The sequence below is a fragment of the Meleagris gallopavo genome, chromosome 2 (assembly GCF_905368555.1).
Source record: "Meleagris gallopavo chromosome 2, MGAL_WU_HG_1.1, whole genome shotgun sequence".
Classification (NCBI taxonomy): Eukaryota; Metazoa; Chordata; class Aves; order Galliformes; family Phasianidae; genus Meleagris; species Meleagris gallopavo.
This window is the reverse complement of record NC_139405.1, coordinates 87,328,398-87,355,043: the sequence shown is the minus strand read 5'-3', so window position 1 is coordinate 87,355,043 and position 26,646 is coordinate 87,328,398. Positions and strand designations below refer to the sequence as shown.

General features: G+C 40.3%; 1 protein-coding gene and 2 long non-coding RNA genes across 4 annotated transcripts; 2 read left to right on the top strand and 1 right to left on the bottom strand.

The window, feature by feature from the left end:
* The first annotated feature begins 5,524 nt into the window (after positions 1–5,524).
* LOC146545077 (uncharacterized) lies at positions 5,525–13,325 on the top strand. Of its 2 annotated transcripts, XR_014881565.1 has the most exons (4): positions 5,525–5,669; positions 6,611–6,814; positions 10,390–10,523; positions 11,555–13,325. It is a non-coding gene; the product is annotated as an uncharacterized LOC146545077 (long non-coding RNA). The 2 variants fall into 2 exon arrangements; XR_014881564.1 differs by lacking the exons at positions 5,525–5,669; positions 6,611–6,814 and having other exon boundaries at positions 6,874–10,523.
* Positions 12,846–24,328, bottom strand: KLHL31 (kelch like family member 31). The gene is made up of 3 exons (XM_003204429.5): positions 24,122–24,328; positions 20,710–21,916; positions 12,846–18,953 (listed from the first exon to the last, which is right to left on the bottom strand). Exons 2-3 carry the CDS (start codon positions 21,882–21,884, stop codon positions 18,221–18,223), a joined length of 1,908 nt encoding a protein of 635 aa, XP_003204477.1. The 5' UTR covers positions 21,885–21,916; positions 24,122–24,328; the 3' UTR covers positions 12,846–18,220.
* Positions 24,329–24,427: 99 nt separating this feature from the next.
* LOC146545076 (uncharacterized) lies at positions 24,428–25,078 on the top strand. Its single transcript, XR_014881566.1, has 3 exons — positions 24,428–24,519; positions 24,785–24,862; positions 24,951–25,078. It is a non-coding gene; the product is annotated as an uncharacterized LOC146545076 (long non-coding RNA).
* The last annotated feature ends 1,568 nt before the right edge of the window (positions 25,079–26,646 follow it).

Here is a 26,646-nt window from a genome sequence, read left to right as displayed (position 1 = left end):
TGCTCTAAAATAAGGATAATAGCTGCTTAGCTGTCCAATAACATATTCCACTTGTATTTGTGAAGGAAGCACATCTCAGATTTCTGCATTTGATGCTTGTCCCACTTGCACACTGACTTCTCCAAGACCTACAGATCAGCAGCAGAATCAAAAAGATAATTAAAACTGAGAAAGGGATCAGAAGGCAGTAACTTTCCTTGTTTCATGAAGAAATGTTTGCATTAAGGATATATATTGCATAAGAATATATATACTGTAAATATTCTCGTGCTCTTGAAACACTGAGAGATCAACCAATAGATACTGTGATTTTGAAATGGAACAGTATTATTTTGAGAAGCAATACCAAAAGTAATTGTAATTGCCAGAAATCCACAGAAATCGTTAGTTTTTCTCCAGTAAATGGAGAGCAAAGAGAGAAGCTGTCCTGGATAAAGCCGTTCTTCAGTTACTGACCCAGCAGTAAGATCTTGACTTCTGAAAGTTTAATACTATTTTGTAGGGATTCAGTAAGCTGCTGTCTCTTAGAAAAGGCTGACAGTGCTCTCTGCATAAGCTGGCTGACTCCACTGGCACCAAACTGCTGGTCTTGTGCCCCCCTAAAAGTTTTTGTTTTAATCTCAGACTGCTTGGAGTGGAGAGCAACTAACATTTGTGGATGGGTTTTCCTACAGTCGTTCTTTGTGTATCTGTGTGCCATACTATGCTTACACATAGCCATATATAACCATGCTTAGATGGTTATTGTGGCAAGCACAGCAGCAGTACTATGGAAATCAGATTCCTTGGTAGTTGGACACCCAATTTGATGTCATTTGGAATAATCTAAGAGGATCAAATCTTCTTTAAGAAAACAAATGAACAGATAGATCCTTTTTATGAATTCATTTAATTTTTTCTTCTGACATAACAAATGGAGCCAAAAAGATATGGCTGGTCCCATACTTGAGCTATGTCATGCTATTTAACTGTACTAATAAGAAAGTGACTCAGCATTCATATGGTATAGTCATATAATATATTCAGATATTGTAATTTAGAATCAGGTAAAAAGTTTGGGCAGCACGTCAGCATTTCACCCTGATGTTAATGTATTATCTCAAAGAAGGTTCAAAGGGCAGCCTTCTGGAATGCAAATAGATTAATATTTTATCCTTAATTACCTTTAAGCTGTCTGCTTGTTTTCCACTTGGCACCTGTTCTTCCTAAATGACTTTTATTTCTAATTGGAACCAATAAATCAGATTTGCCACAGCTTTTGCACTTTCCTATCAAGAGTGGTAGGAAGCACTGTAAACCAGAAAAATGAATAATTGTGACAGTTGATATTTTCTCTTCTGACTAGTTGGCTTATTTCAATTCTTTGCACTGTAAATTATTTATAAAAGCTTCAAGCAGAAAATCCAGGAGTGCATCTTGCACAGTAGTTTCAGGGGAAAAATAGCTGTAAAAATTAAACTCATGGGAAAGTCAAGTGACTTTCTTTTTGAAGCACATTCCTGTTTCTGGGAGAAAGGGACTTAGAACTGGAGGAGGCAGCTTTGAGACAAATCCCACAGAACATACATTGTAGCAGCAGCGACAGATCAACGCCTGGGTCAGTGAGCAGTATGGCCCAAATCTACTAATTCATTTCACAAAGAAATGAGGATTTGTCAAATTGCTTAGTCTCTACCAACTCTATATGCTGTTACCCATATAATAACAGTCCTCTCCAAAAATAAAAATTCAGGGCCAAGTTACATTTCACATAGACTTGAAAACTCAATTTATTTGTAACTAAATTAACAGAAGGAAGTCCTTGAACTTTTGTGTTAGCTTCTACTTCTCTGCAAAAAACACAAAGCTTTGCTGTCAGACTATGATGAGGCTCGTGTACCATGTGCCCTTCCATAATGTGAAAGGTCTCTCTCATTTCTGTCCAGTCATCCTCTCTTGGCCCTGTTTCACATAAGCAAACTTGCTAGCAAACCAATAACTTCATATTTGCACATTATGCTGGGCATAAAATACCCAGAGCCACGTAGTGCTGGGACAGGTTGCCATTGCACAACTCACTTGTGCTATCAGCATGAGAAAGCTGGCTCTCCTTCAGCAGACTAATAAGAAACAGTGTTGAAGCCATTAGAGAAAGTCTTCATTTTATCAGTAATGTAGGTCTTTCTAATACAATGTACGGAATGCATTCATTTTTCTATTTTTTTTTTTTCCCCAATCAAAATTCCCTGATGCTATCTCAGTTTTCTGCAACTTTCCAAGTACTTAGCAACTTGGACTGGATTCTTTTTTTGTGTCCAGCAAGAAACTCTATAGTCGTTCCACGGAATTCTTGTAGCTCTTGTGAATCTGCACTGTAGACCTTAGTAGGGATTTTGTGGGCAAACTCCAGGCTTGCAGAAACAGAGGTGTGTGGCAACCCAAGCTGAACTCTAAAAGGAACATGTGGAAGAAAGCCTCAATGTCCTTTACAAGTTAATAGATGTTTGTTTTTTTTTCTTTTCTGTTTTCCATCACAGAACAACTTAATATTCTCATCTTGTTGAAACCCATATCTTGCATGACTTCTCTTTGATCTTCTGGCTTTCATCGCTTTGTTTCTTTAACTTTACTAGAAAAACATACATTAATTCCTGCAAAAACTTGCAAAAGACAGAAAGGGAAGTGAATTACATTCACCATTGTAGAAAAAGGCAGCTTGCTGGTACTTGCTGTCAAGCAAGAAGTGGTGGTTCTAGCTGCTGTGAGGACACCAGCACTAGGCTGCATTGTTCAGGATGCCCACACACACACAAGGCTGCTGAGCAGATGGAGTGGGCTCAGAAAGAGGCAGCAAATGGCCTGAGGTCTGGAAAAGCTGTGCTACAGAACTTTTTTAGGCCATTAAAGCGATAAATAGAATCATAGAATCATGGAATATCCCGAATCGGAAGGGACCCATAGGGATCACAGAGTCCAATTCCTGACTCCCACAATAAATGCAATTTTCTGAATTTACTTTTACACTGTAATAAGATAAGTCAACTTGAAACTTGCTGCCTTTTTTTCAGTACATTATCTAACTGAATGAATAGTTGTGAATTTCACGCAGCAGTTATAGTGTGTAGCTTTATGCAGTTTATTATCTGGGACCTTAAATATTTAAATCTGATGTATGGGCATGAAATCTAGAACAGACCAGTTGACACAACAAATAATTTATTGAATGCAGCATCTTCTTCTGTGGAAATATGCACAAATATATATTTTATTTTCTCGCCTTTACCCTGTACTTCTTGATTTCTCAGCCTTGCATCCCAAGGAAGGAACCCTTTGGTGATCATGTCTGTTCATCTGTCCCCCTCTACTAACTATTAAACTGACTGCCAAATTTTAACACTGCAATAGTATGGCACACAGCTCAAAGGCATTCGGATTAATTTCACCTAAGTTTAGACTCTGGATATCATATCAGTATGTAGTATCATCTGAATTGTCACCTTAGGTTGTCCTTAAGTTAGTGGAGACCAGTTGGCTCTTCTCAACTGGATTCAACTGACCTGATTCAGACATCTATTTTGGGATAGCATGAATCACAAGCCAAGAGTGCCTTTCTGTACCACTTAGTTGGGCCCATCAGCTGAGATGAAGAACAGCCTAATAGTGGAGTTTTCTATGAGACTTCTGAAAACCGGCTCTATGTAAGAAATGAAATTTATATGTCCATTGAGGCCAAAGCTGTGTTGTGTGCCCTCCAGCAGTGGCTAGCAGGTGGTCAGCTGCTGTGGGTATCAAGCTGGTTGGTAGCTGGCACTGACCCCTTGTTGGGAGCTAGGGGAGCTGATGGTGCCCTTCATCCTGCTGGTATCTAGGCAATGTGCCAAGAGATGAGTGCACTGCCAAGGGGAGGAGACAGTGGTACAGAGCTTTGGGTTGTGATGGGTGGGTAAGAAAAAAGACACTAGTTGGTAAGAAGCAAGTCTTCACTGGATTTACTTCTCACAGAATTAATTGCTTGTTCTCATGAACTCACCTCAATTCTGCATGCTGTGACTGCTCAGATGAAACCGCTTCTACAACAACCTTTTTGTCATGCAGAGGCCAAGCCCTACCTCTGATCAACATAGGGTGCCAATTTCCATTTTCAGCTTGACAATTTTCGAACTTCCGTGTTTTTCCTCACTGCCACTCTTCCTTCTCAGAAAAAGTCACCACAAATACCTGCAAAACTAATTATTTTCTCTGAATTTCCCAGGGCCTGCTAAAGTTCTGATGATGACTGAGTGACTTCTCTGCTGAGGCTGCTCCCTACATTCATTATCTCTATTTCCCGTGGCTGTCCTGCTCCTGCTCCAAGTTCTCTGGGTCAGAGCGTCTCTTTGCTGCATGCAGTAAATGTCTTACTCAACAAACCTAAATCTGTAAAATGCACGGTAATGCAAATAAACAACTAGGAATACATTACTGTTCTGATACTGTCCTGATTATATGACTGAATGTTGGCGGTACTCATTCTAAAATGCTGGGTCTGGGATGTATCGTGACAGTGTACCCTCTGCAATGTTTCCTGGTTAATCTCAGTCACCTGGCTGTTTGCAGAAGACTGAGAAGCAGCATCGCTGCAGGAAAGGCAGACACACTGGCAGCAACAGCATCTCACAGGAGGAAATGACCAGAAGGAGACATTTCTCAAGAGCCTGTTAATCCCTGCAATGTCACTGAATGAAAAGAGTCATTACCACCTTAATAACCTTCATAATAAGTTGTGCTTTGTCATGGTGACTTTCCATAAGGCAGGGCATTGCTCAAGGCTGGCCTTAGTTTGGTTGCCTCCACAAGATTGTTCTCATCTCAGAATCTCTTGCTAATGCATATTTAGTTAGTAATTTACTTTATGGGCACAATTCCATTCATGTTCACATTTTCATTATCAGCAAAGCATAGCTCACTGTTTTTCAAAAGGCATAACAGAGATAGCTCAGTGTTTGCTCATAGCCACAGGGCGATTCGGTGACTCACTCAAAGAGCAGTGCGAAAGGCAGGCAGTTTTTGTTTATGTTTCATTAAAGGAAAACCAAAATAAGTAATATGGGCTTGGTGACAAACTTCAGAACAAATGAACCGGAGCAATCACCCCCAAGCTGATGCTGCCCAGAATTTTGTTTGGATTTGTGTGCTGAATGACAGACAGTGGATGCTGGCTCCTCCTTCCATCTTCAGAAGCTTCAACCTCTATATATCTGCAGCAAGGCCACTGCTCAAGACTACTTTCTTTGGGTATCTTTGTCCCCTGGGTTGGACAGCAGCAGGAAGCATGGCGGTGACATGCAGTGAACTTGTTGCCATCCTTTTGCTGACAAAGCATAGGTCTTCTGATCACAGGGAAACGAGTCATTTCTCAGTTCTTTCCAGTTTGCTGCCAGTCATGTTCCTGGGTACCAATACTGACCATTCCTTTGTCCTCCCTTTACTGCTTTGTCTCTTGCATACTTTCATTCCTGCCTCATCCGTGGCTATCCAACAATTTTTTTCTTTGCCATAGGTCTGCCTTTCAGGGGCTGTCTTGCAAAACACAGCTGATACCAGTGTTCAGTCACTAGCAGTAAGCCAGATAGAAGGAAGCCGAGAAAGAGTCTCTGAACTACCTCTACATGTGCATCTGTTCTTCACCAACCTGTTAAGGCTCAATTAATGTAAGTTGTTGCTGAACAGTTATTTCAGGTTGCCTCGTGGAAAGACAAATATGCATGGGATTCTGCAATTAAAAGACACAATGGCCTCAAAACAAAATTGCAAGCCAAAGAAATCTTCAAGTGCAGAGACAAATGTACAGTATCTAGAGCAGAATCCAGTTCCATGAGAATGCCTTTACTTTAACGTGTTTACTATAAATATGCTTTGCTATGCTTTGCCTGTGGAGATCAGTGGCTCAGTCAGTGGAGATGAGTGGCTCAACTTAATGCCGGTGCTATTTCAGAAGCCCGAGACAACTGGCCGTCACTGACAAGGGAAGTTACAGGGGAAACCCATGCCCTTCTGGAACAGCTGGGTGCCAGCCAGGACACGTTCCCAGTGCTGGACACATGGGGGTGAATCTTGACTCTAGCCAATACAGTCAGTAAAGCCTGAAGACCAGTTCAGCTCTTCCTAAAGTAGGACCTTGTGAGTGACTGAATAAGTCACTTGATATGGCTGCACTGGCTGCTTCAAAGGAGCAATGGTAGATTAAAAAACATTTAGCTTTCCCAACAAATAATGCCTGCAACTACTCAGTTTCATAACTTGCATGACTTATCCGGCCTCCTCTAAGTGGTCTGTCCCTCTAAAGAGATAAGATCACGCAGAAATTTTCAGAACACTTTTTTCTCACACAAACTGCTCCAACTTCTGGCAGCGTGACCCAAACTTGCTTTGCTTCTGGAGGGTGAACCGTTCTCTTTTTCATCATTCCTTTCAACAATGTCAGTCCTGGAAATGCGCCTATCTCTTGTTTCAAAGCGTTTTTTGATAAAGAAGTATTCAGACTGCTGCTAAGAGCTGAGAGTGCTATTTATTACTCGCATAACACCATGAGAGAGTTCTGCCTTGAATTTTAGTACAAGAATTATGATATCTGCTATCACTTTTTTTCTAGTTTTGCTAAGATTCTTGGAGTTTTTGGTATTCACCTGGACTGGGACCTCTCTTCTTCCTTCTGACGAGCTGATCTGTTCCTTCTGATAATGCCATTGAGGTGTCCTTTCGCCAGGACTTCTTTGAAGCCAAGAATGAAGAAAAGAGACCCTGAGATGTCACTGATGGCTCTGTTGGCTGCCTCAGTTCATTTGCTGTTGTTGCAGTGAGTGTGATCTAATGAAAAGCAGAACATTCTTATTATAGCAAGCTATAATTAACTGTCTGAACAGTCAAATGTATGCAGTCACCAGCACACGAGCTTCAGAGAAGCAGCTGGGCCGAAATCTGTTGGTTGCACTGTCCTCCCAGAAACATGGGAAAGAACTGTTTTCCTCAGTTCCTAAACTTTAGTAATTTCCATGTTGTGCTGAGATGGAAGCAGAAAATATTCTTGTAAACACTGTCCTGGAGCAGCCGAAAGATCAGCATTTAGGGCACTGGGTTGGGAGGCAGAAAATACATCTATGCACTCTCCTTCTCTGGTGGGGATAAATATTATGTAGTCCCTCTGGAACCGCTCTGGCAGGGCAGACAGAGGAACCTTCATATAGACTGGAGGTAGGGACCACAGATCTGGAACATGCCAACAAAGTTCCCACTATGAGCCCAAAGGAGTTAAGCTGTTCGTCCTCCCTTGCCAGAGCTGTGTCCTATTTGCTGTGGGAATGATGCTCTCTTGTGGCTGCCAGAATTGCATCCCACAGCTAAGAAAACTTTAACTGAGGAAAATGTTGTCTGCCTTCCTGTGTCACTGTACTGCGATGTTACTGACCCGGAGTCATTCAGCTCCCCATCACTGAATGCCTGCATGTTTTTTAGGTTGCTTTAGCACCCTGTTGGGCTCCTCCCGAGTCACGGTCCACTCCCGAAGTGTTCATGCAGAGATGGATAGGAGATGAAGGAAAGAGGGCAGGCTGCCACTGACATTTTTTTTACACGATATAACTGTCATCTTTGCTTTTCCTCCTCTTTTTCCAACCCCAGCATTCCTGTCCAAAATAAGAGTTTGAATCATAGAATCACTCAGGTTGGAAAAGACCTTAAAGATCGTCAAGTCCAACCATAACCTAACCACACTACCCTAACTCTAACAACCGTCTGCTAAATCATGCCCCTGAGCACCACATCAAAATGGTTTTTAAACACATCCAGGGATGGTGACTCAACCACCTCCCTGGGGAGCCTATTCCAGTGCTTAACAACCCCTTCTGTAAAGAAGTGTTTCCTGACATCCAACCTAAATTTACCTTGGTGCAACTTGAGGCCATTTCCCCTCATCCTGTCACCTGTCACCAGTGAGAAGAGACCAACCCCGCTCTCGCTGTAAGCACATTTCAGGTATTGGAAGAGAGCAGTGAAGTCTCCCCTCAGCCTCTTCTTCCCCAGACTAAACAGCCCCAGTTCTTTCAATCTCTCTTTGTAGGGCATGTTCTCCAAGCCCTTCACAAGCCTTGTTGCCCTTCTCTGGACCTGCTCCAGCATCTTCACGTCCTTTCTGCACTGAGGTGCCCAAAACCGAACACAGTACTTGAGGTGAAGCCTCACCAACGCCGAGTACAGGGGCAGGATGACTTCCCTAGTGCTGCTCACCACACCATTCCTGATACAATACAGGATGTCAGGATTCTGGCTTTCCTCCTGGATTGCTCCTTTTGTTGTGGACACGCCGTGCCCCGCACTGCAAGCACGCCGGCTCGTGTCCTTCCTGCTGCTGCCCTCCTGCGTCCCTGTGCCGCCATGGCGCCGCGCGGTGGGAGCAGCGGTCCGACTTCCTCCTCCAGTTTGATTTCCGTTCGCTGAAGTAAGCAGCGCATCACTGACATCAACCTCGGCTAAGAGAAGCCGAAGGTGTCGATGCTATTCTGGAGCGCTGCCTTATCAAAGATGTTCACTGTACAATCATCTTCACTTCATTTAAAAGATAGCAGTACTGGATGGGGGACATGGCTAGTGGGCATGGTGGTGATGGGCTGACAGTTGGACTAGATGGTCTTAGAGGTCTTAATGATTCCATGACTCTATGATTCTGTTATTTGTCCTTTTTTTGCTTTAGGGGATATTACAGAAGGCAACATTATTGAGATTTTTTCTTTTTTGTTTAGATAAATTATAAGGAATAACCTCATGCATCAGTACAGGTTAGGGGGTGATTTGCTGGAGAAGAGCTCCGTGGAAATGGGCTTGGAGGTCCTGGTGGACAACAGATTGGTCATGAGCCAGCAGTGTGCCCTACTGGCTAAGAAGGCCAGTGGGATGCTGGGGTGCATTAAAAGGAGCGTGGCCAGAAGGTCAAGGGAGGTGATTCTCCCCTTCTGCTCTCCCTTCGAGAGGCCATATCTGGAGTACTGTGTCCACCTCTGAGCTCCCCAGTTCCAAAAAGACAGGGATCTAGAGGAAGTCCAGCAGAGGGTGACAAAGATAATTAAGGGTCTGGAGCATCTTCCTTCATGAGGAAAGGCTGAGAAACCTGAGTCAGTTCAGCCTGGGGAAAAGAAGACAGAGAGGGATATTTATAAATATCTAAAAGGAGGTGGGAGGCAAATGGATGAGGCCAGGTTCTTCTCAGTGGTGTGTAGTGATAAGATAAGGAGCAATGGCCTAAAACTTCAACACAGGAAGTTCCATACTGACATGCAGAAGAACTTCTTTACGGTAAGGGTGATGGAGCACTGGAACAGGTTGCCCAGAGAGGTTGTGGAGTCTTCTTCTATGGAGATATTCAAGACCCATCTGGATGCCTATCTGTGTGACCTATTGTAGGGAACCTGTTTTAGCAGGGGAGTTGGACTTGATTATCTCTTGAGGTCTTTTCTAGCCTCTGCAATTCCATGATTCTGTGATATTTACCTTCAACAAATTCACTGTTTGGCTCAGAATAATCCCATACATAAATGGCAGAAGATAAAAGCAATCTTTTTCATTTCCTATGGGTTTTCATGGCTGTGTTCATTTTGCTACATAGAGATTCTGCTTAATGATAAACAATGTCCTTCAGATGAGACACAATGCAATGTCACAGGTTTGGGTTGTATTTATTTTGAGAGCATTTTGCAGAAAGAAGAAACAAATCGATTTATAGACCTTTACACCTTTACACATTAGCATAACGGACACCATAAATCTGTGCAAGTCCTACAGGTACATTTTGGATAACTTAGGGAAAAAAAAAGCTTTCCCTAAGTAAATATTTCATTCATACTGTTTCACTGGTTTTGAAGGAAAATGATGGCATAGTCATTTTTGAAATGTATCTGGAATACAGAAAAATAAATAATTTTTTTTAGACCCTTAAGTAACAAGGCAAATGCAATAAGAAAGAATGCAGGCAATGTTTACTTTACTCTGGCTTTTTTTTTTTTTTTTTAACTTTAATTATGCTGCCAAACAATGCATTTGGCAAGACTTGCTTCAAATCTTTGCTTTTTACACCATGGTTTATTTAGAAATACTTTTTAGCAGTTTTTTACCACATAGATTAATGACTTGACTCCTGTACTTTGCTTCCTCGAAAACACCCCTGATTTTTTATCTGCTCTACTTTAGCTCCCAGCAATCATTTACATAGTTCTTTATTTTTTTTTACCCTTTAACACCACTTAACACTATTATTTCCACTCCAGCTACATGGACTATTTTGAAGATTCCAGCCAGATCATGAAGGGTTTGCTAGAACAGAGACAAGTTCAAAGTAGTGATACTTTGTTAGTTTCTCTCTCTCTCTCTGTTTTTTTTTTACAGGCAAGTTACAGCTGATCATTTTGCTATCTGCTCTCAATGGATGAAGGATAGCATGTAGCTGTAGAGGACTGAGCTGGAAATTTAACATTTCTTCTCTGATCCTCTCTCTGGATGCAGGGAGAACTCATCTACAGGTGAGACATGGCAGTAGCACGTTTTATGGCTTGGACACAGCAATACCATACCAGTCTCATGCACTCTGAGAGGTGGGGACCTATGTCCTGTGAGCTTTGACAAGGGATCAGGGGAGAGACTTGCTCTTCCCATTCTGCACAACAGGAACAGGTCATAATCTCTCACAGGCTGCTGTGATCTTGGTTATGTTTCCTTACAAAAATGGTAAAACTCTGCTTTGAGTGGGTGAATAGCATATCGTATATTAAGTCTCTTTTTATAGCTTATGACTCTATACAAAGCAATTTTCTTATGCCAAGCAAAGCAACACTCTCCTTTTCTTCAACAACAGCACTATTCACACAAAGAAAGAAATCTGACACCATTAAAGATTTAAGTTTTTAAAGATTTTAAATACCTGAGGATCGCTTGAAAATGCTTTACAGATAAACATCAACATTTCATGCTTGCTAGACAGAAGTTCTGCATCTATGATCCCTCAATCTTTTGCCTTCTGCTTCACACCATTAACCAGATGAAATATAAGTTGCATGCTCTAGGGATCTACTATTCCCTAAGAACTTTTGCACCACTGTACTTACACTGGTAAATTACCAGCCAGGTCGTCATTGAGAGGAAACAACATTATATCCTACTACATTGGGCCAAAGACAGACATTAAAACTTTGAATAGACCTCTCCCGTGACGGAAATGATGCTGACACTTAGCTTTTGAATAGTGTTCTTACGAGGATTTGAGATAAGGAAGGCTAATGTAAATTTGGAACTAAGAAGAGATAATTTAGATTTTGATAATAGATTTATGTAGGGGAAGTAGACTGAGTTATATTAATTATAATTTACAATTCAGCACATCTTTTTGGATAGGGGCTTCAGCAAATTTGAGGTAGCCAGGACTTGTTGATACATTGGGATACCAACAGAAAGGCCACCTACTTCTGGACTGCCAGGCAGAGGATAGCTGGAGTTCCCTGCAGTGTTGAAAATGTTATAAAATGCTATATTTAGGCAATTTAATCCCCTTTTACAGGTCACTCACAGATCAACATCTCACATCAGTTGAGACACCTTACACCACCTGGGACAACTGCTTAAGGCTGACTGTTAGGACATGGGACCTTTGGAAAAACCACAGCAGATGGAGTCCAGAGCATGTCAAATAACACTGGAGAGGTACATTAAGACACTCGAGTCCTGACTTTCAGACTTTCAGACTTGATGTGCAGGTGAGCATAACCAAAGGCAGATATCTTGTCAGATGACAGGAACCTCATTGATACTCCAAAGGTGCGTGATCCACAGAATCATAGAATGTCCTGAGGATCATCAAGTCCAACACCTGGATCCATATGGGATCACCCAAAATTCAAACCCTATGTCTGAAAGCATTGTGCAAACACACTTTGAACTCTGGCAACTCAGGGCCGTGTCCACAGTCCTGGGCACCCTGTTCCATGCCCACCACCCTCTGGTGCATGACCTGTCCCTAACCCCAGCTGCCCCTCCCCTGACACAGCTCCATGCCGTTCCCTCGGGCCCTGTCGCTGCCACACAGAGCAGAGCTCAGCGCTGCCCCTCTGCTCCCTGTGAGGAGCTGCAGCCGCCATCAGGCCTCTCCTCAGCTCCTCTGCTCTGCGCTGAGCACAGCAAGGGACCTGAGCTGCTCCTCGCACACCTTGCCCTCTAAACTGTCTACCATCTTTGTAGCCCTCCTTTGGACACTCTGTAATAGCTTTATGTTCTTCTATTCTGGTGCCCAAAATTGCATGCAGATCACGTTCTTGTTCAGCAGTCTCATCAAGCTGTCTTGGACATCCATAGAATGGCAAATCATGCTTTGAAGAAAACTCTTCTTGTCAAAACTCACAGAACACTTTTCAATACATCAAAACCTCTCATAAGGTACAACTTAATTGCCTTTTAGAATTGTGACTAATTTTTTTCCCCTCAAAACTTAGATGCTTTTATTTCCTCCAATGTTACTCATACAATGAAAAGGAAAATATGTCAGATTGCTCATCACACATCTACTCTGTTATCTTTTCTTGTAAGGCATTTGAATGATGAAAAATAACTGTGAAATGCTTTGTTAAAAAGAAAGATTTTTTCCTTGTGATAGAAGTGGTACCAGCGTCATCCTGCGTAGCTCACCATGACCATGGTTTGACAGCCAGCGTATGACAAACATGCCAATTAGCTGGTATTGAAGAGGTGATCAGCATGGGGTTTGGAATACAAAGGACATTTAAACTGCAGCCAGGGGTTAGCCTGAATAGAAAGACAGTCCCAGAGACACAAATGGACTTGACAGCAAAAATAACTCATTTTATGTGTCAACAGTTTTATTTGAAGCATACGATGAAAAATACTGACATGCTGTTTTATTCCACTTAACAACTGCTGCACCACAAATTTTAATTTTTAAGTAGTAACATTCTCACATTACATGTATAGATTTTTCTGTTGAAATATGTTCCCATGTGTTATCACAGTTCATCCTTACAGTGTATGATTAGAAAACCTATTTGTATAGCAGTATGTCTAACACTTATAAGCCAGGGAAATGCTTTACACAAATAAATTATCTTTTTTAACTTGTTGACAACAAAACTGCCAAGGCAGCAGCCAGTGCAACACCCAGTGTATCTAAAAGTGTGTGCTCCCATTCTTACCAACTGATATTTATGATGTATTCCTTCTAAATTTACTGTCTATATTTTTACTGAAAATTTAATTTCCATTGAGAAACCAATGAACACACTAGTATTTTGCATGGCAAAACTCATCTGATGTTATCTGAATCTCTCACTCAAGCTATACAGAATTGCATGTGTTTTCCTTTGTCTTTTAGGGAACTACTGGGAATAGAGCTCTTAGCAGTGCCTCATTTTAAAAATAAGCACCTGTGACTCATTGTTCACCCCCTTTTTTCCAACAGACATTCCAGATTATGACCTTTTCTTTACCACAGCCACCAGCAAAGAGTTTTTTTTTTTTTTTTTTAATTAGATTCACTAAGATGAGCTTTTATGAACTCTATGTATCTGTGCACTATAAGCATCTGTTTTGGTTGCTTGTGAGAGAACCACTTAATAATGGACAAAAAAGTAGAAAATAAAAAGGGATGAGATTCTCCTCCTGCATGGAGGAATCAGAGTACAAATCTGTTCAGGAAAATATTTTTGATTAATTATATAAAGCAGATCTTTGACAAAAGGATGAGAAGATTCATTGCAAAAATGCCAGGAAACTGTTGAAGGACTATTGGCTTCAGCTGCATTCTCCAAGCAGGTAGATTCAGAGCTTCAAAAATATTTCCTGGCTTGGGTAAGCCCCAAGGTTACACTAAGTTGAAAATTCTATTCCACTGAGAATGGAAATTACAATCAATAGAAAACTGAGACTTGGTTTTCATAAGAAACGTTGGCCAATTTCAGTTAAGTAACACAAAGGCTGCTTGTGGAAAGGTGTGTGTTGAAGCAGATATTTCCTTTAGCATGTATTTCTCACACACCATTGAGAAATGGCATCAAAATCTTAATCTCCTGACTATGCTATCTTCTGCTTTCCACTGTCTGGATCTTCTTGCATCTCCAGTCCTGTGTGTTGCACAGAGTACTGCAAAGCCTACACATATATAAGAGGCCCCACTGTATTCCAAATGGGATTTGTGCTCATACAACTATATTTATGACTGCCGGGTTTGCAGCTAAAAACTTATTTTTGTTGCTATGGAAAAAGTCCCCCTGAACCCATCACGGGTTTTGAAAGAGTTTAAGCTGTAGGATCAGTGAATCTAGGCTTAAGGATAATATACAGGATGGCCATCAGTCATTTAATTAATCACGTACTTTTTCCAGCAAGAACTGCCATTTAAAAATCTCAACACACAACACTTTTTAACACCTTGTAGTTTTGGTTGATGCTAATTTTCACTATTCCCCTCTCTGATCAGCTAGAAGTTGGCAGTTAAGCTTAGTGGACTCTTGACTCATCCATAGATGATCTTACAGGTTAACTTCAGGAATGGTCATGGTCTCATCGTGGTTAAGAACTATGCACAAAATCTCCCTTTCAGCATCACTTTTCAACAGTAAGCTCCTCACTCATAACCTTACAATACACTCTTCCATGCATCTATACCAGCATTATTAAATAAGAAAACTAAATGTTATCAAATTGTTTAACTCACAGACTGAAGAGAGATCGTTTTCAGGTTTCAATTCCTTGGAAGCACGGATGTTGTAGACTATATATGCATGGGCACAACTTTGAAGACAACGTTATTATTTCTTTAAATATTACTATAGCATTAAAGAAGATCCTTGTAGTGTTTTAGCAACCTGCGTCTCACATAGTTGGAAGCTCTACTATACTTTATAACACTGTCTACAATATTTCCTAAACTGCATTTAAAATTTTCTTTTTGGGATACACAATATTTCAAATTCAACTGAGATTTTCTTATTAAATATTTGGAGATTAAAGATATGGTACCGAACAATGAAAGAACACCGTCCCATAACACGTAACATACAAACCACTTTTTACAGTTCTAACAAAATGAGATTGTACATAAAAATGTCACAATTAGCTCAGTACGTTGGTATGATGAGAAAAATATTAAGTTCAGCTGATATTGTCACATATTAAGGGCCAAATCCTGGCTCAATGTGCAGTTGAAGCCTAAACAGATGTTTACAGAAAATAATGAAAATACAAAGCCACACTGAAATGCCATCACGACAACAATGTCTTTTATTCATCTACCTAAGATTTTTTGCCTATAGTATGTACCTAGTTTGTGCAATGGAAGAAACACGTGGCCAGCGGTGCTTGACTCCTGTCCTAGGACACTTCCCTATAGATTTGCTGTGGCCAAGGGCGGTGAGGGCTGAGAGGTCAATCTTCCCTCTGGATATGACAGTTTTGCAGGCATCTATATATATTGTTCTGCCAGAATTTGGACAAGAGTTTTAAATCCTATACATCTTATTCAGTAGTCCCAGTGAAGTCAATGGAACATTTTTTTGTGAGTAAGATGAAAAGGATTTGGCCCCCAGTGTTTTTAACCCTTTAAGTAGTACGAGAGTGGTTTCATTGCACTTAGCCCATCATTCACAAATAAATTTATATCCAAAACCAGAAGATTGGTGTTGAAGTACAGAAAGTGTCGGTTCACAAAAGAGGAAAGCATGCAGCAACATCTGACTACTAACATCATTTGGGATCTGAATTCCTAAAGGAAAAAAAGAGATGCTTGCATGACAGAATTTTATCCCTTATTTATCTGAGGCAAAATGATTATTTATTCAGTTCTTATTACCCTCTTAATGGGTACCATAGAAGCATGAAATAACTAGCATATATATACAGATATCAGTGAATTCGTTTCTTCATTGATCTGGGTGGCTAAGCAACTACAGTTACAGTATTATAATTAATTTGGCAAAAAATTATTGGAGCAGAAGGATTTTTCAAAGAGCATCTTAAATACTTTTGTATGGAACACGTGATCATGACTTTGAGAAAGGAGAAATGTTGCTCTCATCCATGAGAATGTTTTTGACTGGAGGGGGCAGGAACAGTATTTTTGTATTTAAAACATGGTAATTCTACTCTGTTACATAATGCCATGCTTTGTTCTGTGACTGGATTTGAATTATTATTCATTTGAATTAGACAAGGTAAAGGATAACTATATGCAAATCAAATTAACAAAACAAACTGACTGGTACTCTGATTACAGGTCATTGTAATGCAGTGTGTTCTAATAGCATGGAATACTCAGAAATTGAATTTGGGATTTAAATTTCTGCAGTCAGGATGCAGATGTGAATTCTTACTTAGGATTGGAAAACAGGATCGAGTACCATTCAGTGTAATTGCAAATGACAACGTGAATTACTTCATCCCTAACAAACTGTGTCATGCTCAGTATGGAGTTGTAACAAAGCTACAAAGTACTGAGTAGGAGAGTCCTTTAAATGCTTGTCTCAGCAAAGACTGTACATACAGGCAATTTTACAGCATTTCTCTTTTGCAAATGAGATAAACTATTGCATATGTTGAGTGAATTGTTACCCTTTTTGTTATACTAAATCATTTTATTATCTAGTTTTACTTCTTTCCTTCTCAAACACAAGGATGTAAACATATTATACTGACAGCAGTCCTTTAGAATCAAATTCTCTGGGGAATCTATGGGCTGCATATCCCTTTGACTACACGAATACCTCCACTGTCTGTTGAGATTAGGAAAAAAAGTTCTTGGAAATTAATCTGAGTTAATCTAGCCTTTGGAAAATGTGACTAAGAGCTCCTCAAAATATAAACAGGGCTCTAGCAAAGAATTCAAAAGGAGATACTTAATAATACATCAAGAAAAATGTTAGTTTGTGTGATGTTGTGCCTACACCTGGTAAGAAAAGTGTTAAGATCTCTCTGTTACTATTAAGGAATGTCTCTTTGATTTCATCCAGTTTCCCATGAGTCATGGCTTTCCACACATCTATCCTATGCTTAAAAGCAGTCTTCATTTAATCTTTGTTCATCACCTCACAGGGAAATTTTCTTTTTCAGAACAATAGAGTAGGAGAGATGCTCCGTGCACTTTCTCTATCCTGAAATACCATTTAGCCCTCAGTCCCTCCTGGCATGAACTCAGTTTCCAGATTTTGTCCCTGTTGTGGCACCTCCTGGCTTCTGGCATGGGCCTTCTCAGAAGAGAAGACAACCCAGAGGTACATTTCTACAAAGGTGGGGTAGAGTAGGGGAAGGAGGAGACACACTGGATGGCCTTCATGTCTTCCATCTGGAGCAACAGGAGAGTCTCTCTGGCATGAGGAGGAGGAGGAGGTGGTTGTCTACTCTATGGTGTACACATGGAGGCCAGGAGAGCAACATAGCACCCAAGGAAGATGTTGGGGCTGGACATAATGCTTACAGAAGCTAATGTATTTTGTGGATTCTGGTCTTGAAAGCCATGTCACAGCATCAGATAAGAGAATTAAAGGCTCTCATGCAGAAGATAGGGATCTCTTACTAGCTTCTGAAGGAGAAAAAGTTTTGACAAATTTTCTGTGAATATCAGTGCTCTAAAAAGTAAAGTATGCACATGCTATATGCAGGGTTTTTTTTGTTTTTTGTTTTCCCTTTTTTCTTTTTTTTTTGTTTCTCAAAATATAAAAAGCTTAAAAAATAACAAAACTGACCAATTTATGTTGACATGGCACACTTCTAATTTCTGTTGAGATTTATTACTACCAACATTTGACTTTCACTTTGAGTTCAGAAAGCATTTAAAACTCAGTATTAAAAAAAGCCTCACAACAATCTTCTGAAGCAAATTTATCTCTATTTTACAGGTAAGGAAATCAAGGCACAAAGAAAGTGTGATTTGCCACAGATAACACAGTAAGTCAGTAGCACAGTGAGGAACAGAATTAAATTCCCTCTGTGGTTATGGCTTAACTCTCTTCTAAGAAAACTCCCTCTGCTAAGAAAAGTCATCTTTTCCCTAATAGGTTGTTTTACAGCACATGTCTTATAGGTAATGAAAACTGGCAAATTTGCAATTAATACTGTTGCAAAGTCAATTGGTTTCTTTCTGTATAAGCTCATAAATGCTACTTAAAGGGTTAATTGTACTGCTATGCTGGTAAACATTTGTACTGGTTGCTGGTTTGACCAAGATTTAAATACTGACTGGTACAGAAGAGACTGAGCTTGCTCTGGACTCCCTTGTCTTGGTGTTGGGCATAGATATAGTACAACAGGATACTCCCACAGTGGCTTCAGGCAGCTCATCTTCCTCCGTCCACTCATTGAGATCTGGGTTATAGCACTGAATACACTTCTTATATTTTTTCTCTATCTCATTCCAGCCCCCCACTAAGTAAATTTTCCCATCCAGCATTGAAGCGCCGGCTGTGCTAACTCCAGTTTGAAGGGGTGCCACATAACTCCACTGCCCCGTGTAAGGGCTGTAACACTCCACAGGAAGAACGTCGATCCTTTCCCCTCTCCCCCCAAGCTGTGACCCACCCATGACATAGACCCTCTCCAGCAGGGACACGGCACAGTGCCACCCTCGTGGGGTGCTAAGGCTGGACTTATCTTGCCAGCTGTCATTGCTGGGGTCATACATGCACACTGAACGAGAGTAAGCATTATTAATGTAACCTCCCGTGACCAGGATCCTACCATCCACCACAGCACTGGCATGGCAGCACCGGGGCACCTCCAGGGGTGCCTTCATCTGCCACTGATTAGTTGCAGGCACGTAGCACTCCATCGAGGAGAGACAACCCTCCAAGTTGCGACCACCCACTGCAAATAGGAGGCCATTGAACACATTCAGGCTGAAGTGGGTACGCTTCTGATTCATATTTGCCAGGTGAATCCAGGTGTTGAAACGAGGATCATATCTACAAGCGTTAAAAACAGAGGGTGACCATCTCACATGCAGCTCTGGTAAATTCCACAGTCCTATATCTGTCCCCCTTCTGCTGTGGTTGAGGAATGCTAAATCAATAACGTGCAGCTACTTATTTAGCCCAGTAGAAGTCAGTGGAATGAAACTGCCATCCCTGCTTAAATTTCCAAATAAATTTAATTGGAGGAAAATGTGTTTATGTCATTCACAATCAGTATTATTTAAATAAAATAAATCTGACTCTTCTGAAAATTGAGTTTGTGTAATAACCTCTTCGTAATATCAGAAAGTGATGCTTTTAAAATACAGTAGAAATTGTAAAATTTTGCAATTTAAGCTTACTGAAAAGCTGTCAAAATTGACTCAGAGTTTTAAAAAGCATTGGTTTGTGATTTGTATTAGCACCTTCTTAGTACTTTCTAAATGGTGTTTCCTCCTGCCACTTCTGTCAGTTAAGATTTATGTGGAGAGAGCAACTTTGCTTCCTAATACTATACCTATCTTAAATAACATTCTCTGTCCTTGACTATTCAATAAGCAGTTTTGAAGTAGCAAATAGAAAATTACAGTTCCTTAGGGTAAGGCGTTTTGTAAGGTACATTAGCAGACCCTTACATTTTTCCTGTTGCGTGCTGAGTGGACTAGTGAATGAGGAAAAGACTATGGAAGAGCAAACAATAATTGTTAGTTCTTATATATCATTATTGGTAGCTCTGAAAGCAAGTTCACATACATATTCATATTAATTAGCATTGCCAAGGTAAATGGCAGAAGAGGGATCGGAACACTGAGCAGACCACAAGAACTCCACCACTCCTCCGCACAACACAGGTATGCACCAAGCACACGACCTGGTAGAATTTGAGGCATAGCTCAGAGGCAGAAGCTTGGAGAGCAACAGTGTAATCTCCTTTAGGTAATATATTTTTTTTCTGATAAATTACATTACACAACAGAAATTATCTAGATTGTCATTAATTTTATATGTTGGTGGACCTCTTTGGGAGAAGTTATCTGAATGTTCTTTTCTGGCAGTAGAAAAGGAAGCAATGTTGGTGTTGCGTATCCATAGTCTGTTACTAGATAGAAGGTGAATTTTTTCAACTCCTGTTTCAAGCTACTACATGCCACTAACTTTTAGGCTAAGCTATTTAAAAACCACCACCATTCATTTGACTACTACATGTTAGATTATGCACAAGTGATAGTATTTGCTATCACTTGTGCAGTTCTTGGATGACTACAGATAAGAACTGTAAGCGGGGTATTTGGAGTGTCTTGTGCAAGAGACATTCAGCCTTCATGGTTTCCAAGCTCTTCATGAATCAAAAGCTAAAGGATATGAAATGCATCATAAGAGATGTTAAAAATACAAGTGGTGGTGCATAGAAAGTCAGAATCATAATACATCAGAGTATTTTTCAGTTTTCTGTGAGGCGTCATCAGCTCTTGAAATTTAAAGTCTCATCTGATCTAATACATTTTAGTGCTAGTTCAGAACCTCCCTTATTAATTTCTCACTTCCTCAGTTCTCATTGTGCATCATGGTGAAGCTACTGTGTATTTCAGTTGCACTTTTCTGTTCATTCAGAGTTTAGTAAAGAATAGCATCTATAGCTCCTCCACCCCATCTTTCTATGTGTCTGATCTGATCACGCTGCACGTCACAATTCAGCGTGGCCTTTCTGCACTGTGTGGAGTAAATAAGTATTATTAAAAACAAACAAACAAACAAACAAAGGAGTTACCTGCAGAAATTGCTGACGGCATGCTTGGCTTGGTTCCTGGCATCATTCTGGTCTTCTCCACCGGCCACGTAAAGAAATCCGTCCATCACCGTCACGCACTGGTTAAAACTTTTAGCGGGCATTTCACTAAGCTTCTTCCATCCATTTTCAGGATCTCTGTATAAGATGTCTCTGCTAAGAGACTTCTCTGTTAGAGCAGGGCGTCCCCCAACGGTGACTAACACTCTGAAACCTCCACGAATCCTTGTTCTTCTAGACTGAAGTGTATTCTGATGATAGGGAAGCAAATGATAGTTCATGGCATCTACCAGGAGCTTATGGCAATCTGCATCTTGCATCATTCTTGGAACAGTTTGGACATAATTGACGAGGTCTTGAGCCGAGATAGTACCAAAACGAATGTTACCTAAGAGATCAGCAGCAAACTTTACTCTTTTTTGGTCAAATTCCAGCCATTTTATTGCAATCTGGAATGCAACAATTTCAGAAGGCAACTGCAAGTCATCATCTGCAAGAAGTTCATTAATCTGATCAAAAGTAAGTTTTAAGAACTGATCTGTTTCTGAAAATTCAATGAAGTTGTCTCTAATAAATTTGTGTGCAGCTTCCTTGGTTGTTTTTAGTCCATATGTTTCTGCAATATTGGCAATGTACATACAATTCTCAACACTGATTTCTTGGGTTAGAAAATCACAGCACATCTTTACAAGGGTGTGAATCTGAAGATAAATTGCTGTGGAAATAATACTACCTATTGTATAAAGTGAGAGAGTGAGCTTTCCAGTGTAAGCATAGGTGATAACAGTAGCTAGACCCAATGGGGATACATCATTGAGGTCTACTCTTTGAGTGGATGGATCTTTCTTTAAGATGTTGTGAAAGTAGTCACTGATTGAAGCCATCACCACCTTATGAACACTGAAAGATTTGGTTTTGGTACTGATAGTCAAGTCACAAAGAAAATTTTCTAGTCTCATTCTGCTTAGACCTTCCAAGAGGTTTGGGCTGTATGACGGGTCGGAAACTTCAGATGAGACGCAGCTGAAACCATTGCCTCCATCTAAGAGTCCATTCAATCCATTTAGTTTACTGAGGGGGCCATCTTCCACAATGATAGTCATTTCATTGATATCTGCTGCTTTGTTCTTCTTCACGTTCTTCTTCTTAGGTGCCATGACTGCAATGAAATATTACAGCCAGGAGCTCGCTAAAAATAAATTGAAAATGTTTAGAGCCGCACTGCAGTTGTGAAATTTAATACCTGAGTGATTATGCAACAAATCTAACCTTTGTCAATACATATAAAGGCCACAAAACCAAAATACACAGGATAGTCTATCTGTCTGTAAACTGTTGTACTCTCCTGGATGGTAATGTAGCTGCTTATTTGTAACAATGGATGTTCAAATTATGAAGAATACATCTACAAGTAATTCCACAATTCCTTTTCTTTTTAATGAGATGAAAATAGTAATTATTGTCAACACGTTCAAAGAGTTAAATTCTCTTCCTAATAAACATTAAATGAGTATGCCAGAGTGTGCAATTCTGAAATGAGCTAGTTCTAGATCCGAAGTGTAAGAAAAATATGGGCCCCTACTTCTGTTCATCCTCACTCCAGGACTAATACAGATTTACAGGTAAGTGAATTCAGAGTGTATCCAGGAAATACTAAGAGTGGGGAAAATTCTTAAGGAGATAGTAACATAAAATATAAGAAAGTGAATTACAGGTATGATCTTATGTTGATTTTAGATTTAAAATCTGTTCCAAATTGCTTCAACTTTTTATAATTTATGAGACTGATGATATTCTACTTTCCATGTCAGATTTGCAAATATCTTCTACTCACAGATCCTCTCTCTGCTTCTTGTTGTCTGTAATTTGAAATGGTTATAATGTTATTTTTAGGATTTTCAGGAGATTGAGGGAGAAGAGATGCCGGCTAACTTTTATCTGAAAAAAAGTCATGCATATTTTGAATTTGAATTGCACTTATCAACTCTGGACAAGTTCCAATTCTTGCCGAAATGAAGAGCCTGGTTTTTGTCAAACACAAAGTGACGTGGCTATTAAGCTTATCAAAGGAGCTACCTAAATATATATCTATGTGTGCAAATACACATTGAAAGAAAGTGCTGATCTTCAGTAACAGAGTTAAAATGGAATTGCTGAGATCAGCGTTCCAATATATGCAGGTATAACATTTATCTTTGATACAGCCATTGATTTTAAAACAACTCACTTAAGCTGATTTTCTTTGCGACCGTTGTGCTCATAGCAGACAGAACAGAAAGAAATGCTTATTCATGATAAAACATTCTGGATTGCTTCAGATCAACTTTAAAAAAGTTTGATCACATTTCAATCTGAAGTCTCAGCACGTTGATTTTCCCTTAAGTGCACAGCACATAAAAAAATGGTAATTTAATTTTAGAAAGGAATGGTTGCTGCCTGTGAGTACCAGGAATTTTTTTCTTCTTCTGCCGGGTGACGACTGTGTGCAGAGCAGGAGAGGGAGAAGGCCATGTGTGCTGGAAGTGTCAGTGTCAGCGCATGCTGACGTCAGCTGCAGTCCCCAAATGTCTGGGTGCCAGCACTGGGGTCAGCTGCTCCCCGCCTCCCCCCCTCCGGCTGCATTCCAGGAGCTGCATCTGTTGAGAGCTATCAGAGTCACCTCCAGGAATAGCAACCTCCCAGCAGCTTGCCATTTTAAGACAGGTTCAATCGGAGGTGCATCTGGTGCTTTAGTCTACTTGGTTGTCGAATGCAACTTTTTGCAATAAAACTATGCTGTCTGCCCTGCAATGTATAATTGTTGACATAGAATAATAGCAAAACAGAACCGTTGGGTGTCTTTAGACATATTAATAGCCACAAATTTATTGCTGGCAAGGCAATGCATTATTTTGGCAGACAGACTTGTAGTTATACATATTTTTAGAGGCCCATAACTTAAACATTTCAATAAATACATCACTTAATGTTTATTGCTTCACTTGTAGAGCTTATTTAAATACTGTATTCCTTGTAGACCTTATTTAAATATTCAAAGCACATGTTTAATTTGTTAAAAAGGTGCACTCTCCAAAGTTTTTTCCTGAAAATTACTTTTCCGTCAGCAGAAATTGCACTAGTTAGTTCAGTGCATAAACGCACGAGCAACAGGAAATTCAGAACCAGTGAATCAAATCAAAGAACTGTTACAACTCCATGTTGCTGAGCTTTGAAAGCCCTGGATAATTTTCTTTCCTATAGCTGTTTGCCTTCATCTGATTTACTTTAGACTAACAACAACTCATGCCAAATGACGCTGACGGTCCCCAAACAACACACTCAAACACACGACCTTCCCCCCTTTAATATACCATCTTCTAAATGCTATCAACGTGAGGAGTTAAAAACCCCTTACCCTCCTCAGAAATATGTTGTCTCAGAGCTGTCCAAGACGCTGCCAGTGAAATTGACTCTTCCTAGGAAAAATGAGAAGACAAAAGAGAGGAAAAGTGGTAAAAAGAAGAGAGGAAGATCAGAGGCCACCTGCTAAGTCCCAGCTTGTGGTTTCTACTGTGACCCTTTGCTGTCACAGTGAGCAAAAGAGACCGCAGCCTGAGCTCGAGTGCTCTTTAAAATGACCCCTCCTCTCGGTGCCTCGCTCCCTGCCTCTGCCCAGACACAGGCATTAAGTTTCCCCAGTCTGCCCAGCCTTCAGAAACCAGGGGGGCAAACGCGGACAACTGACACGTTCAGGTTCAAGGCAGGAGGGGAAGGTGAAGATGACATATCCACACCGGGTAATGCTTGTGCCAGGTAAGAGTAGGGTGACCATCAGATTACCCTGCTTTGGGTGCCTGGGCTCCCTGAGCACTGCCTGGCAATGCTGACATCTGAGGGTGGGATGTGCAAAAGCCAGTGTGCTCTGTGAAACACGCATCTAAAATAACCAGAGGGAAACACCAGAAAGAAGCTGGCACTTCAGTTCCACGTTTTGTTGCACCGAGCTGCTTACCTCTGGGCAAAGGGAAGGAAATGGACTGATGGGGGGAGGGATTCACAGTCATGTCCTATTTGTCAGTTAGGTCACTGCTCCCATAAAAGCTTGCCTTGGCTTTCAAGGATGCTGGCTCACATCTCCTGGTACATTTCCACCAAGGTTTGAACTTTGAATCCTTTGAACCCATATGAACCCTATTTGTGGGTTGGAAAATACACTGTAGCATTTTACTTTTACCTTTGGCTAGTTTAAAGCCAGGTCTCTACATCCCAGAGGAACTCCATACCATGGGAGATGGAAAGAAGAGAGAGGAAGAGATAGAGAAGGTAGAAGTGACTGCATGGGAAGAGAGAGGCATCGGGGGTGTGGAAGTCACAGAAAGAGAAGACTTTCTTTTGGCTGGACTTCATATAATACTTCATCTGGTAGATTTGTTAGATTAGCCTCTGACTCAGATGGGCTTTTACAGCAACTGATGCAAAATAGCACTTTTAAACAACAGGACATCTCTGTGTCAGCGTAGTTACCAAGTTTTAAGACAAAAAACAGAGGCAGGAGTTGGATGCTGTCAGACCAGTTCTAACAGCTCTCACTCAGACTTCCATCAGTTTTTATAATCAAAGAAGTTCTGAAAAGTCAACATTTTTCAGAGAAAGAATTTCTTATCTGACATTTTTCGGTGAGCTTATTTGATAATGAGGATATTTATTCTCAAGGAAGAATACTCTGTCATGCTCTGTAGAAAAAATATATCATTCTAATTTTAATACCAACTCTGAAAAACATATTTGGAAATAGTAAAATAAATTCAACTCTTATTCAGTCTTTAAAATACATTTCCAATATCCCTACGTGATTTGCTGCAATAGAAATATCACACAACCTACAATGAGGAATACAATACAAAACTAATTTCTTATTTCCAGAAAAGGCTAAACAAGCTTTGAGCTGTGCTGTGCAGGTCAGAGATAACCATCATGGGGGGGCAGGCCTCAGCATTTATGTATGTTAATGCTGACACAGTCAAATAATTTCCATAGTTCTGAAACTTTGGTTGTACCTCAGGGCAAAACCATGAAACCCTTACTCGCTCAGCCTCCAGACCAGAGGCTATTATGTAGCATCCAAACTGATCTTGGAACTGTCATTCTCATTTTCCATTCATGTGCACACAGCAAAGTCTCTACAGAAGCAAATAGTACCAGCATTCGCTGTGGGTTGTGATGCATCTTTAAAATTCAAACAATTTTTTTTTTAATTTTCAAATATTCTTACATTATTTCCTCGATATCTTGAAAATAATCTTGTCTTTCTCATTATTTCCTTTCTGATGGGATAGAAATTAATTACTATACAAATATTTTTATAATGTTCCACAGAAAATGTAAATCCTAGCAACCTAGTTATGAATTATGGCCTTTTAAGAGACAGGATGGTACATTTTGGCAGTAATGTTAAGTTTGTAAAGATATATCCTTTTAGCTACGAGTGAATGTTGGGGGAAAAAAATACTTAATTTTCTCCATAATTGGGTGTGAGCGGCTAAGGGCAATGCCATCAATCCATGCAGCAGGTCCTGTATTAAGGTTTTAACATTCTTTAGGGGAAAAAAACCCAAAAATTTCAAGAGATTTGTTCGTAGAACAGTAAACCAGAATAATTGCTGTTATCTGCACAGACATGAACCAGAACTGGCAATAAGGAAGAAGCTTCTAGGCAATCCTCAAGACAATCTTTTCTAATCCATGCAGCACCATTGCTGCATGCTTTCTGGTAAATGTAAAACCTTCTCTTTAAAGTTAGCGTGTTCTGATTTGTTGGCGGAATGCTAGCATCACAGCCATGCTATGTGGAGATCTGCCCTGTTCCACTAAAAACATTAGCAAAATTATGGCTCAGCTTTAGATCCTGATTGGTTTGTTGGCTCGGAACCCTTTGCGTAT